The sequence below is a fragment of the Ursus arctos genome, unplaced genomic scaffold (genome assembly GCF_023065955.2).
Source record: "Ursus arctos isolate Adak ecotype North America unplaced genomic scaffold, UrsArc2.0 scaffold_1, whole genome shotgun sequence".
Classification (NCBI taxonomy): domain Eukaryota; kingdom Metazoa; phylum Chordata; class Mammalia; order Carnivora; family Ursidae; genus Ursus; species Ursus arctos.
The window spans coordinates 19015494-19027959 of record NW_026622763.1 but is presented as its reverse complement, the minus strand read 5'-3'; the positions used below and the strand labels follow the sequence as shown (position 1 = coordinate 19027959).

Sequence of the window (12466 nt, the reverse complement as noted above, 5' to 3'; positions counted from 1 at the left end):
CATGCACAGAAGCTACCTTCTGGTATGGGTGTTGTCTCAGGTGTCAGACATGGCAGTGCTCTGATCTCCAGTCTCAGCAGCAACAGCATGAGTATGAGCTTCCTGTCTGTGGCCAGGAGGGGCGGCACTTGCCTCTTTGCTGGAGCAGCCCCCAGGTATGGTTGGGCATTGCGCATGTTAGCACAGCCTCTGGGTTCAATCTCTTGTCCTCCCAGGAGGTTTGTGAGCTGCCTTTCTACTTAAGCAAGCTAGAATGGGTTCTGTTGTTTGCAACTAAGAACACTAGGTGAAACAGAAGATTCAATAATAGAATATTTATAAAGCACCAGGTCACAGAACATGCGCAATCATTTCAGGCCAGATTTTACCATACATTATCAATGGCAAGGGAGGAACTTGGGTTTCTCTGGGAGATGCATGAGTAAGTTTTGGTTTCAGGTAAAGCAGGGCACATTAAAGCAGAAAGGGATCATTTGGTTCAACTCTTGCATTTAGCAGTAAGTCCATAAAATGCAGTGACTTGTCCAAAGTTATGGATCCATTTTCCACACCACCATGCTGATATTGGTAATTGGTGTCTATTTAGCAGGCAAAGGTTAATTACTGTCATTTCCTACAGAGTCTGATCTTTTGAGGGGATTGCCCTCATTACATGGCAGGAGAATTGGACTCTCTAAACTTCTCTCTCCACATCCTTCATGCTGGATCCATGGTAAGGCTAATGAATGAGAGAACTTTTTCTGAGTGAAAAGTACCACAGAGCAGTTGTGCCCCATAATAGGCTCCCAATTTGCGTTGTGTCTTAAGCCAGAATTTGGGGAGAACCAATTCCTGATCCCTCTCACTTTACATTTGGGAACCCGGTATCCCTGCAGGGCTGTAAATGTGCCTCAGAAGGCAGCACTTGTTGCTGGGGGAGGGACAGAACAGAGGGCTTTCTTAGGTTCTGTTTTTAAAGTTGACCTCAATATCAACCAAGATCTTAAACTAAACTAATAACCAAGTAATCAGAGTAAGCTGCTCTAACGTATTCAACCCACAAACAAATCCTGTTTTTCTAAACTCTCAAAAGAAAACCAAGTTGTTTTTTAAAAAGAGTTCCCCAACCGGGGTGCCTGCCTGGCTCAGTCAGAAGAGCATGTGACTCTTTTTTTTTTTTTTTTTAAAGATTTTATTTATTTATTTCACACACATACAGCACAAGCAGGTGGAGCAGCAGGCTGAGGGAGAGGGAGAAGCAGACTCCCTGCTGAGCAGGGAGCCTGACACTGGCCTCAATCCCAGGACCCTGGAACCATGACCTGAGCTGAAGGCAGACGCTTAACTGACAGAGCCACTCAGGCACCCCAAGAGCATACGACTCTTGATCTCAGGGTCCTGAGTTCAAGCCCCACATGGAGTGTAGAAATTACTTAAATAAATAAAACTTAAAAAAAAAAAAGTTTCCCAACCAACAGTCTCCACCTGGGTAAACTATTTCAAACACACCTCTAATATTTGAAAAGCCAGAACAGCATGACATAATAGAAATCATGATACTGCAGGAGTCAGGAGACCAGGACCCTATGTATAAACACTTAACCTCCCAGAACCTCGGATTCTAACTATAAAATAAGGGCTTAGAGTAAGTGATGTCTAAATTCCTTTCCCAGGGTGATGTGGTGTGCTGCTCAAATCCTCTTTCAGGAATAAAGGGCCTTTTCTTCCAGCTTCTGGAAGTGCTGCCTACAGACAGCTCAGGGCTGTCAGCCCCTATGGAGAGATAGGAAGACTGCGTCAGCGGAAAAAAGCCACCTCCCTCCAGGTTCTGCTTCCTTTCCAGGACAGCCCACTTCCAATGACTGATTGACATGGAGGTATAAAGGCCCTTCTCTTTTGTTCTCCTGTACCCCAACTTGGGACAATTCTGAAGGTTTAGCTTTAGAGCTCCTTGTAGGGTCAGCTACAGAAACATCATAGCTCAACATTGCCCTCCATTCTGTCCAGCTTTGTTCTCCTTCCACTGGTGCACATTGTCACAGCATTTCTGATAAACCTCCTGCATGCTAATTTCTGTCTCAGAGTCTGATTCTCAGGGACCCTTACCTGGCATACTTCTGGTTCTCACATTCTAATTCTAATATTGTCCACAAATAAGTTTGAATATGGCTGATATTTCAAATGATGGGTACTTCGTGTATCATTAAAAATGTACTTTCAAACTCAGTGTTCCACTATCAGATTCCCATTCTCTGCTCCTTAACCCCAGTGCCTACTCAGACTATCCCTCTAGTCTGTGCAAGCTTCCGAGCTGGTTGGGTTTGAGGTTCAGAGTTGTTAGAAATGACCCAGATGCTGTCACCAGGAAGCACTTTCTATTACTGCTCCAATGTTCGTATTTCAAGGTTCTGAAGGGAGCTCCATGGGAGACCCTGCTATAACCGTTTCTCTCCCAGACCTGCTGGTCCTCCCAGCTTGGCTGCTTTTAAGCCTTGATGCCTGTATTATCTTTCTCATCTCTCTGAGACAACTTCACTATTTCACTTGCCTCTGCCTACCATGTCACTTATCCAATTCATTTCCCAATGCCCTGAATTCTGTCTCCAGAATAGATCCTGCAGTGGTCCCCTCCTCCATGTCCCACTGCCCCAGTCTGGCCTAAGCCCCCTCCTCTCTTGCCCGAATGACTGTGTCAGCCTCCAGCCTGATCTCCTGCTTTCACTTTTGTTCCCTTTCAACCCAGTATTTACAGAAGAGCCAGAATCAACTTTTTAAAATTTAAACTTAAATTAAAAAAAATTTTTTTTAAAGTAGGCTCCACGCCCAGTGTGGTGTCCAATGTGGGGCTTGAACTCACAACCCTGAGATCAAGACCTGAGCTGAGATCAAGTGTCGATGCTTAACAGACTGAGCCACCAGGTGTCCCCAGAGTCAACTTTTAAAACCTTTAATCAGATTTGGCCACTGTCCATTTAAAACTCTTGAATGGACTCAATGGGAAGAAATCAGAGAGGGAGACAAACCATGAGACACTCTGGACTCTGGGAAACAAACTGAGGGTTACAGAAAGGAGGGGAGTGGGGTGATGAGGTAACCAGGTGATGGGTATTAAGGAGGGCACATGTTGTGATGAGCACTGGGTGTTATACACAACTAATGAATTGTTGAACACTACATCAAAAACTAATGATGTACTATATGTTGGCTAACTGAACATAATCATCACCATCATCATCATCCCCCAAAACAAAAACCTCTTGAATGGAATCCCGTTGCCCCAAAGGCACAATCCAGACTCCTTAACCCGGCCTGCAAAACCCTTCAGGCTCTAACCCCTGCCTGCCTCTACAATTTCATCACATACATACCTACACCTTTATAAATAGGCTTTTTGTTAGCTCTTTTCTGAGTAGTCTAAATTGACTTCTCACACCTAAATTAGTGTGCCATTTGTTTTCTGTTTGAGGCTGATTGATTTAACTAAAAAAATATACAAACACATGTTACATAATACTATGTGTTTCTATAGGCACATGTATATATACATAAAATAATGGGGAAAGGTCTGGAAAGATACCCACCAAACTGTTAGTAGAAATTACTTTTTTTAAAAAAAAGATTTTATTTTTAGGTAATATCTATACACATTGTGGGGCCTCAAACTCATGACCCTGAGATCAAGAGTTGCATGCTCTATAAACTGAGCCAGCCAGGTACCTGGATAGGAATTACTTTTGAGGATAGGGAATGCTGATCCAAGGGAATTAACTATAGCTTTATCTCCAAAAGCCTAAATTTAAAAAGGAAAATTTATTCAAATATTACTTATGTAATGAAAAATTAAACTTAAAAATACAAACATGAAATGAGGGCATTGGATGAGGGTTTTAGTCAGTATTGGCGATGATACCACATTAAGAAATGTATTTTCCATTGTGACACACTACACCCCAATATATCTATTTATACAGATACAAACTGAGACAAAAGTTCCATGAAACAATATTTACTCTTATCATGAATGCATTCTGCTGTTCTCTTTTGTAATCTATTTAATTTTTTAGGCTGCTGTAATCCACTGCATTGATACCATGGCTCACTGTTGCATTGCAGCCCTAATTTTCAAACACTGACTAGATAATCACTAGTTCTACAGTTCTGAGATTCTTTCATGAAAATTGCCTGGGCTTTCCACCTCCTCTGAAGTCCCTCACTACTTTTTGTCTCTTTTGCTCAGTTAGCACAAAATTATTGCTATCTGTGTGTTCTTTATCCATTTGGGTGTCTTCCTGGCTCCCCAGAGATGGAGTGTGAAATAATAGAAAATATATATATATATTGGTCTCTGCCCGTGATTCCTGGCTCCTAAAACCCTTGTAATTTCCTAAGTGATAAGAACACTAGAAGCATCTCTCTTTTTTTCTTCCAAATTTTTATTTAAATTCTAGTTAGTTAACATATAGTGTAATATTGGTTTCAGGAGTAGAATTTAGTGATTCATCACTTACATACAACACCCAGTGCTCCTCATAACAAGTGCCCTCCTCAATACCCATCACTCATTTAGTCCATCCTCCACCCACCTTCCTCCATCAACCCTCAGTTTGTTCTCTGTTATTAAGAATCTCCTATGGGTTGCCTCCCCCTCTTGCCTCTTTTCCCCCCTTCCCACATGTTCGTCTGTTTTGTTTTCTAAATTCCACATATGAGTGAAACCATCTGGTATTTGTCTTTCTCTGACTCATTTTGCTCAGCATAATACACTCTAGCTCCATCCATGTCATTGCAAATGGCAAGATTTCATTCTTTTTGATGGCTGAGTAGTATTCCATTGTGTATGTATACCACATCTTCTTTATCCATTCATCGGTCAATGGACATTTGGGCTCTCCCCATAGTTTAGTAATGGTGCTATAAACATCGTGGTGCATGTACCCCTTCAAATCTGTATTTTTGTATCCTTTGGGTAAATACCCAGTAGTGCAATTGCTGGATTATAGGGTAGTTCTATTTTTAACTTTTTGAGGAAACTCCATACTGTTTTCTAGAGTTACTGCCCCAGTTTGCATTCCCACCAGCAGTGCAAGAGGATTCCCCTTTCTCTGCCTCCTCTCCAACATCCGTTGTTTCCTGTGTTGTTAATTTTAGCCATCCTGACAGGTGTGAGGTGGTATCTTATTGTAGTTTTGATTTGCATTTCCCTGATGATGAGTGATGTTGAGCATCTTTTCATGTGTCTGCCATCTGGATGTCTTTGTGAAAATGTTTCTTCATGTCTTCTGCCCATTTCTTAACTGGATTATTTGTTTTTTTGGGGTGTTAAGTTTGATAAGATCTTTATAGATTTTGGATACTAACTCTTTATCAGATATGTCATTTGCAAATATCTCCTCCCATTCCGTAGGCTGCCTTTTAGTTTTGTTGATTGTTTCCTTCACTGTGCAAAAGCTTTTTATCTTGATGAAGCCCCAATAGTTCATTTTTGCTTTTCTTTCCCTTGCCTCTGGCAACGTGTCCAGTAAGAAGTTGCTACAGCGAGGTCAAAGAGGTTGCTGCCTGTGTTCTCCTCTAGGGTTTTGATGGATTCCTGTCTTAAATTTAGGTCTTTCATCCATTTTGAATTTATTTTTGTGTATGGTGTAAAAAAAAATGGTCCAGTTTCATTGTTCTGCATGTGGCTGTCCAGTTTTTCCAACTCTATTTGTTGGAAAGACTGTCTTTTTCCATTAGATATTCTTTCCTGCTTTGTCAAAGATTAGTTGACCATAGAGTTGTGGGGTCCATTTCTGGGTTTTCTGTTCTGTTCCATTGCTTTATGTGTCTGTTTTTGTGCCAGTGACATACTGTCTTGATGACTACAGGTTTGTAGTATAGCTTGAAGTCTGGAATTGTGAGCCTCCCGCTTTGCTTTTCTTTTTCAGGATTGTTTTGACTATTTGGGTCCTTTGGTGGTTCCATACAAATTTGAGGATTGTTTGTTCTATTGTTATTCTGTGAAAAATGCTGATGGTACTTTGATAGGGATTACATTAAATGTGTAGTTTGCTTTGGGTAGTATAGACATTTTAACAGTGTTTGTTATTCCTATCCATGAGCATGGAATTTTTTCCTATTTCTTTGTGTCTTCTTCAATTTCTTTCATAAGTGTTCTATAGTTTTCAGCATACAGATCTTTTACCTCTTTGGTTAGGTTTATTCCTAGGTATCTTATTGTTATTGGTGTAATTGTAAATGGGATCGATTCCTTGATTTATTTATCTGCTGCTTCATGATTGGTGTATAGAAATGCAACAGATTTCTGCACATGGATTTTATATCCTGGGACTTTGCTTTATTCATGTATTAGTTCTAGCAATTTTTTGGTGGAGTCTTTTGGGTTTTTTATGTAGAGTATCATATTGTCTGCAAATAGCAAAAGTTTGACTTCTTCCTTGCCTATTTAGAAGCCTTTTATTTCTTTTTGTTGTCTGATTGCTGTGGCCAAGACTTCTAGTACTATGTTAAATGGTCATGTGGGGGTGGACATCCCTGTCTTGTTCCTGAACATAGAGGAAAAGCTCTCAGTTTTTCCCCATTGAGAATATTAGCTGTGGGTCTTTTGTATATGGCTTTTATGATGTTGAAGTGTGTTCCATCTCTACTTACTTTGTTGAGGGTTACTAGGAGCATCTCTTATTTTAATATTTGGTCTTTAATCCTCTGACATCTACATACAGATAAAACCCTTGTAAATTGCTAAGTGGGTAAGAGTACTAGGAGCATCTTTTGTTCTATAGACATGACTCTGAGTAGACTCCTGAATGGCTCCTGGATGGGGTCTGGTCATCAGAAGGACCAAGCCATGACTAGAAGCTTGGAATTTTCGGTCCCCCACCACTTTTCCAGGGAGGGGAGGAGGGCTAGAAATGGAGTTAATAATCGAACATGCCTACATGAGAAAGCCTCCATAAAAATACCAATAGCATGGGGTTCTGGGAGCTTCCAGGATGGAGAACACTTCCACACTGGGAGAATGATGCACCCCAACTCCATGGGGTTGGAAGGTTCTGTGCTTGGGACACAGGTGAAAAACTGGGTAGGTTTTTCTTTCTGGGGGAAATCATTCTGAGAGCAACAACCTGATGAGATCACACAGAATAGTGTGTGCAAAATGCTAATCAGATAGAAATGATGTGTATGTGTATATGCATGCACAGACACATATTTATGTGCACGGGTGTGTGTGTCTGTATTTGTATCACCAAGGGCCTGAAAAACACTCATTGGATGTTTCTAGATGCTTCTGACCCATGGATTTGAAAAAGACCCTGTGTCTACCCTCCGAAATGCTCCTAGGTATTCTTTCCCCACCCCAAGCAGCTCCTACACTGCTTGCTACCTATGCTTTAATCAATACTCAACCAAGGACAAATGGTGTTTTTTAGTTTGGAACAAAGCTCTCCTGTGGCAAACAAATACCCCTCAATTCATTCCAAGAGCTTTGAAAAATCAAAGGTTAAAAAGAGAAACAAATGGGCAGACCAGAGAAATGTTTTGGAAAGATTTTTCAGAGGACAGGAATATGTGAGGTAAATCAGTCCTGGGGGCCACAAAATATTTGTTCAAAGGAATGTAGGATAACAAAAAGAAATTTCAGCCCCCAAATACTGGATTTTCTCATTGCTAACTTAATTTCCATATTTATATGTATTTGCATGTTGTTTTTCCAGTGATTGTAATCCCTGACCATTATAATTATGAAAAATACAGATCCGGTTCTATTGTGTTTTCATTTGTTTTGTTTTTGAGAGAAAGGGAAAGAGAGTGTCACTGTTGTGTTCTATTAAATTCTGTCCAATTTTGCTGGAAACATATAGGTAGTAGATATGAAATATTTTCATTCCTGTTTTCTTTTGGAGATTTACTGTTTATGCAATCTCTTGACATGAAAACAAAATGAAATGAAAGCTATTCACATCCAGTGTCAAGTTTACAAATGAGACCTAAAAACCGATCACAGGCTACCCATTCCTGCGGACTTCCTAATGGTCTTGTAATCAGCTCCACTCAGAATGTTCTCTCCCTTGGGGAGATTTAAGGCCAACTGACATCACCAGCTCCCAGGCTAGGAACTAGCACTTTTAATGGGAGGAGTACAGCACAGTGTCTAGACCAGCACTTAGTGGGCACTCTTTAAGGAAGGTGAGAACAAGCTGCCCCAGAGATTCTGATGTTCAAAACTATTTATTCTCCATTGCCTACAGGATCAAGTACGAAGGCCTAAATCTATCCTCTATGGCCCTGTCTGATGAAGCTTCTGCCCACCTCTCCAGCTTCTTACCTTGGCTCCCTAAACTCTACCTGTCTCTGTTTTTATACCACAGAGAAGTCAAGGTGGTCTTTTTAAACCATTAAGACCCTCCAGAGAATTTGTGTTGCACTGAGAATAAAATCCGGATTCCACAGCTGGGGACACTTCAGGTGTCCTCAGAGTCCCTCCATGATATGGCCCCTGCATACCTCACCAGCCGTATTTCCTACCATTTCCCCCTTTCACTACATCTCAGTCACATTCCCTTCCTTTCTGTTCCTCAAACATAACTCTTTCTTGGTTGGCTTTGCAACTGCTGTTCCTCATCCAGGGACACTTGTCCAGGCTTTTTCTTCCCATCTTAACCTTTGAGTTTAGCTGGCTCCCTGAGCAGCCAGCCCAGTGAATCTTCCCGTCACTCGCTACCACAGCGCTGTTTTTCATTCCATTCTCTATTGTGGTCACGTTTGTCTCTCCCTAGAATTTGAGCACCATGAAGGCAGCGAGTATCTCTGTCTGGTTCAGCAGCCTATTCCTGGTGTCGAGATTGGTGGGCCTGACATAAAATAGGTATCAATATAAATCAGTGAGTGAGTAAATGAATGTATGTGCCAGTGGTTCTCATACTTGAGTGAATGTGAGAATCACCAGAGGCTTGTCAAAACACAGATTGCTGGCCTGACCCTCAGAATTCCTGAGTTGGTAGGTCTGGGGTGAGACCCCCAAGTTTGCGTTTCTCCCAAGTTACCTCTGCACATGGTAACTGTGCCTCCCAGACCACGAGTCCTCCAGGGCCTGCCTCCAGGGTCTGTCTACATTTAGCTGGAGGCTCAGGAATGTGATCTGAACTCCATGAGAGTGTGAGATGCCTCTGAAAGTGAAGTCAGATCTGACTTCTGTGTAGCACTAGACTTCAGCTCACTCTCAGGCCTCGTTACTTGCAGAATGCTTTGCCCCAGGCCTTCCTCCTCTTGCTTTTCCTCTTACCAGACTCAACCTTTAATGAAAGTGGCTTTTCCTCCTCTTTGTCTCCAATGTTTAATTTCTCCAGCTTGTGCACAAACCTAAACTGTGCCATTTATTTGGTTGGCATTAATATACTGTAATACCTGTGGAAAGAGCCCAGGTCGCTTTCTTGAGGCAGAGCAATAAATGCTAAAATTGGTTCTAGGGCGGGGGAAAAAAAAAAGAAAAAAGAAAAAAAAAAGATTTCTTAATGGCTTCTCAAATTGCAATTTTATCTTCTTAAATACTGCTCTTTGAAGTCACCCTCGTTTTTCCTAGTAATTTTGAGAAATTCAGTGCTGCTCCCTTGCCTACTACAAAGTCAGTAAGAGGACATGAGTTGAGCTCCCAGGAGGCCCGCCTGTAAGAACATCTCAGGCTCAGAATGTCCCTGGTTTAAGGCACATTCCCGCTTTGGGAGAAACTCACCTTGCTGTGGTGTTGGAGCTGCACCCAGCCTCCATAGCCGAATCTCTGCAGGGGAGAAGCACAGTTAGACTGGAGGAACAAAACAGGGAAGATTGCAATAAAGGGGCATCCCTGGGGCAAAGGATCTTGAGCTCGGTCCTACCAGGCATCACCCTCCCATTTTCTCCCCCCAACCCATACCCATGTATCACATACTCAATATTGATATTTAAATCAATTTACTTTTTTCCCTCAAATATATTTATTCTGGAGGAAAATTCTATATCATAGAAGTGTTCATTTTACCTAGGTTGCAATTTTCTTTAAGTTGGGTTTATTGAGGTATAATTTACATACAGTAAAGTTAGATCTTTGTAAGTGTATATTCTATGCAATCCCATGTTGCAATCAAAATAAATAGAGTCTTTCATTTCCCTGAAAAATAATCTTATGCTCCTTTACAGTCAACACTTGAGTCACCCTTGTCCTCAGCCCCTATAGCCACTGGTCTGATTTCTCTATTTATAAGTCTGACTTTTCCAGAATGTTGTTTAAGTTAAATCATACATTATGCATACTTTGTTAGTGGATTTTTTTTCATTCAGTAATGCATTTGAGATCCATCCATGTTGTTGCATGTGTCACTAGTTCGCTCCTTTTTTACTGATGAGCAGTATTCCATTCTAGGGTTATACCACAGTTTGTTTATTCATTCATCACCTGGTGGACATTTTGCTTTTCTGCTTATCTGCTATTATAAATAAAGTTGCCATAAACATTTGAAGACAGTTCTTTGTGTGGAAATATGTTTTAATTTTTCTTGGGTTAATATCCAGGAGCAGAATTGCCTCATGAGAAACTGCCACTTAGAAACTGTGGCTACAGTGGCTGTAGCAGTCTGCATGCCCAGCAACAGAGTATGAGAGTTCCAGTTGCTCCACACCTTCACCTGCATGTAGTATTATCAGTTTTCTTAATTTAGCCATTTCAGTAGGTGTGTAGTGCTATATCATTGTGGTTTTTATTTGTATTTCTCTAATAACTAGAATAGCTTTTCACGTACTTATTTGCCATGTTTTCTTTGGTGAAGTATCTGTGAAAATTTTTTGCCCAGTTTTTTTTTTTTTATTGGGTTATTTGTCTTCTTATGACTGAGTTTTGAGAGTTGTTTATGTGTTCTGGATCAGATATCCGACACTAGGTTGCAATTTTTAAATGAGGTTTAACATGAAAAAATCCTGTTGATGTACCACCTACAATCATTTCACAGACCACCAGGAGTACATGGACTCTAAGGCCTACTCTTTAGGAGATACCATCTTAGAACACTAACACTGCTCTTCAAACCATGGGTTGCAATCCATTAGTAGATCATGAAATCAGTTTAGTGGATAGTGACCCAGACATTCTAAAAATCAAAATAGTGTATAGTGGAGGCTGCCAGTGTCCCACCCATCCTCCCTCACCTTAACACTCCTATGCACACCAGCCCTCCTTCACCTGCCAGCCCCCGCATTTCTTTGACAAGGTCTTCCCTATTGCTACTAAAGCCAGCTTTGATAAGGTCTTTCTAGAATGTCCTTCTAGAAGGTCAGAAGTTCCAGGAAATTAGTGCCCCCATTCCTGGCCCTCTGCCTCCAAATCCCTCAACCAGTGACTGAGGGTGTCTGTATATAAGTACACTGGTTTCCCCATCCCTTGGGCATGATGAGTCTGAGATGATGGCTGCCTTGCTTTCCCTGTCTCATTTCTCCTCTCTACTGATATTTCCTGGTATCACCTCCAAAGTAAACTACTTTCATTTGAATCTTTGTTTTAGGGTCTGCTTCTTAGAAAACCCAAGGTAAAATAGTGAAGGAATGGAATGGAATGGAATGGAATGGAATGGAATGGAATGGAATGGAGTAGAGTGAAGTAGAATAGAACAGAGTAGAATAGAATAATATATTAGAATGTTTCCCTTGTGGTATTAGTTTCATTAGACTTTTCCATTATATATATGAACGTTCTTGAGTCGTAATATAAAATATATTTCTTCTTGAGGTCATTAATTAAAAATTTTCAAAGACTGCTTAAGAACACAGGTATATATGACTCATGTAACTATAGGTTTTACAATCTCATTTTGTTCATTCATTGTTCAAACCCTCATGGAATCCCACCCCTGACCAGCTTACTAGGGCAGAGAAGATAAAAGTGAAGGACACTTCCAGCCTGTGTGGAGCACATTCTTGAACATGTGGGGCTGGGCTAGCAAGTACTGAAGGGTAATGGTGTGTGAGACATGCTGTGGTAGAGTAACACCCAAGCTCTCTGCTAGCCTGGAGGAGGGTACTGACCACCAACTTGAGTCAGATAGTATCTAGGGAAGGAGGTTGCAAAGATGGTCTGGGGTCAGATTGGTGAGGAACTTCCAATTTTCAGTGTTTCCAGGCTTCAGAACAGTGACTGTCACAGTGTGATGGAAGAAGAGAAGCTGTGGGGGCTGGAAACATTGATGTGAAGAGCTCATCAACAGCTCTTGTCAGTAGTGATAGGGTAGGAAAGCTGAACATCAGCTCAACTTCTTCCTTCTTGTAGTTGGATGAAACCAGCTAACAGTGGTTGGCTTTCATGTCATATTACAGGGAAGTTGTCTTGAGGGAGTCAGATCTTGGCACGTTCCTCTTCCTAGCTGCCCTCTCACCTCCCGACTGAGAGGAGAGGTCTGGGCCTGCAGCACAGAGGTGTTTGTATGTCTCTGCGTCTGTGACCAGGGCCTGCCCCAAGAGATTTAAGATTTGG

The 12466-nt window shown here is 41.4% G+C and overlaps 1 protein-coding gene and 1 long non-coding RNA gene across 8 annotated transcripts in view; one reads left to right on the top strand and one right to left on the bottom strand.

Annotated features, from left to right (window-relative positions):
- LOC125281353 (uncharacterized) overlaps positions 1-12466 on the top strand; it is a 168848-nt gene that overhangs the window by 66539 nt on the left and 89843 nt on the right. The window lies entirely within an intron of this gene.
- The window catches only part of ACMSD (aminocarboxymuconate semialdehyde decarboxylase), a 71206-nt gene that overhangs the window by 53745 nt on the left and 4995 nt on the right, over positions 1-12466 (bottom strand). For 3 of the 4 annotated variants that reach the window (XM_026510100.4, XM_044388252.3, XM_057316184.1), the window contains exon 2: positions 9704-9748. In XM_026510100.4, coding sequence (XP_026365885.1) covers positions 9704-9748 — 45 coding nt within the window. Of the gene's footprint in view, positions 1-9378; positions 9437-9703; positions 9749-12466 lie in introns of all 4 variants that reach the window. The other variant, XM_057316185.1, reaches the window with a different exon arrangement.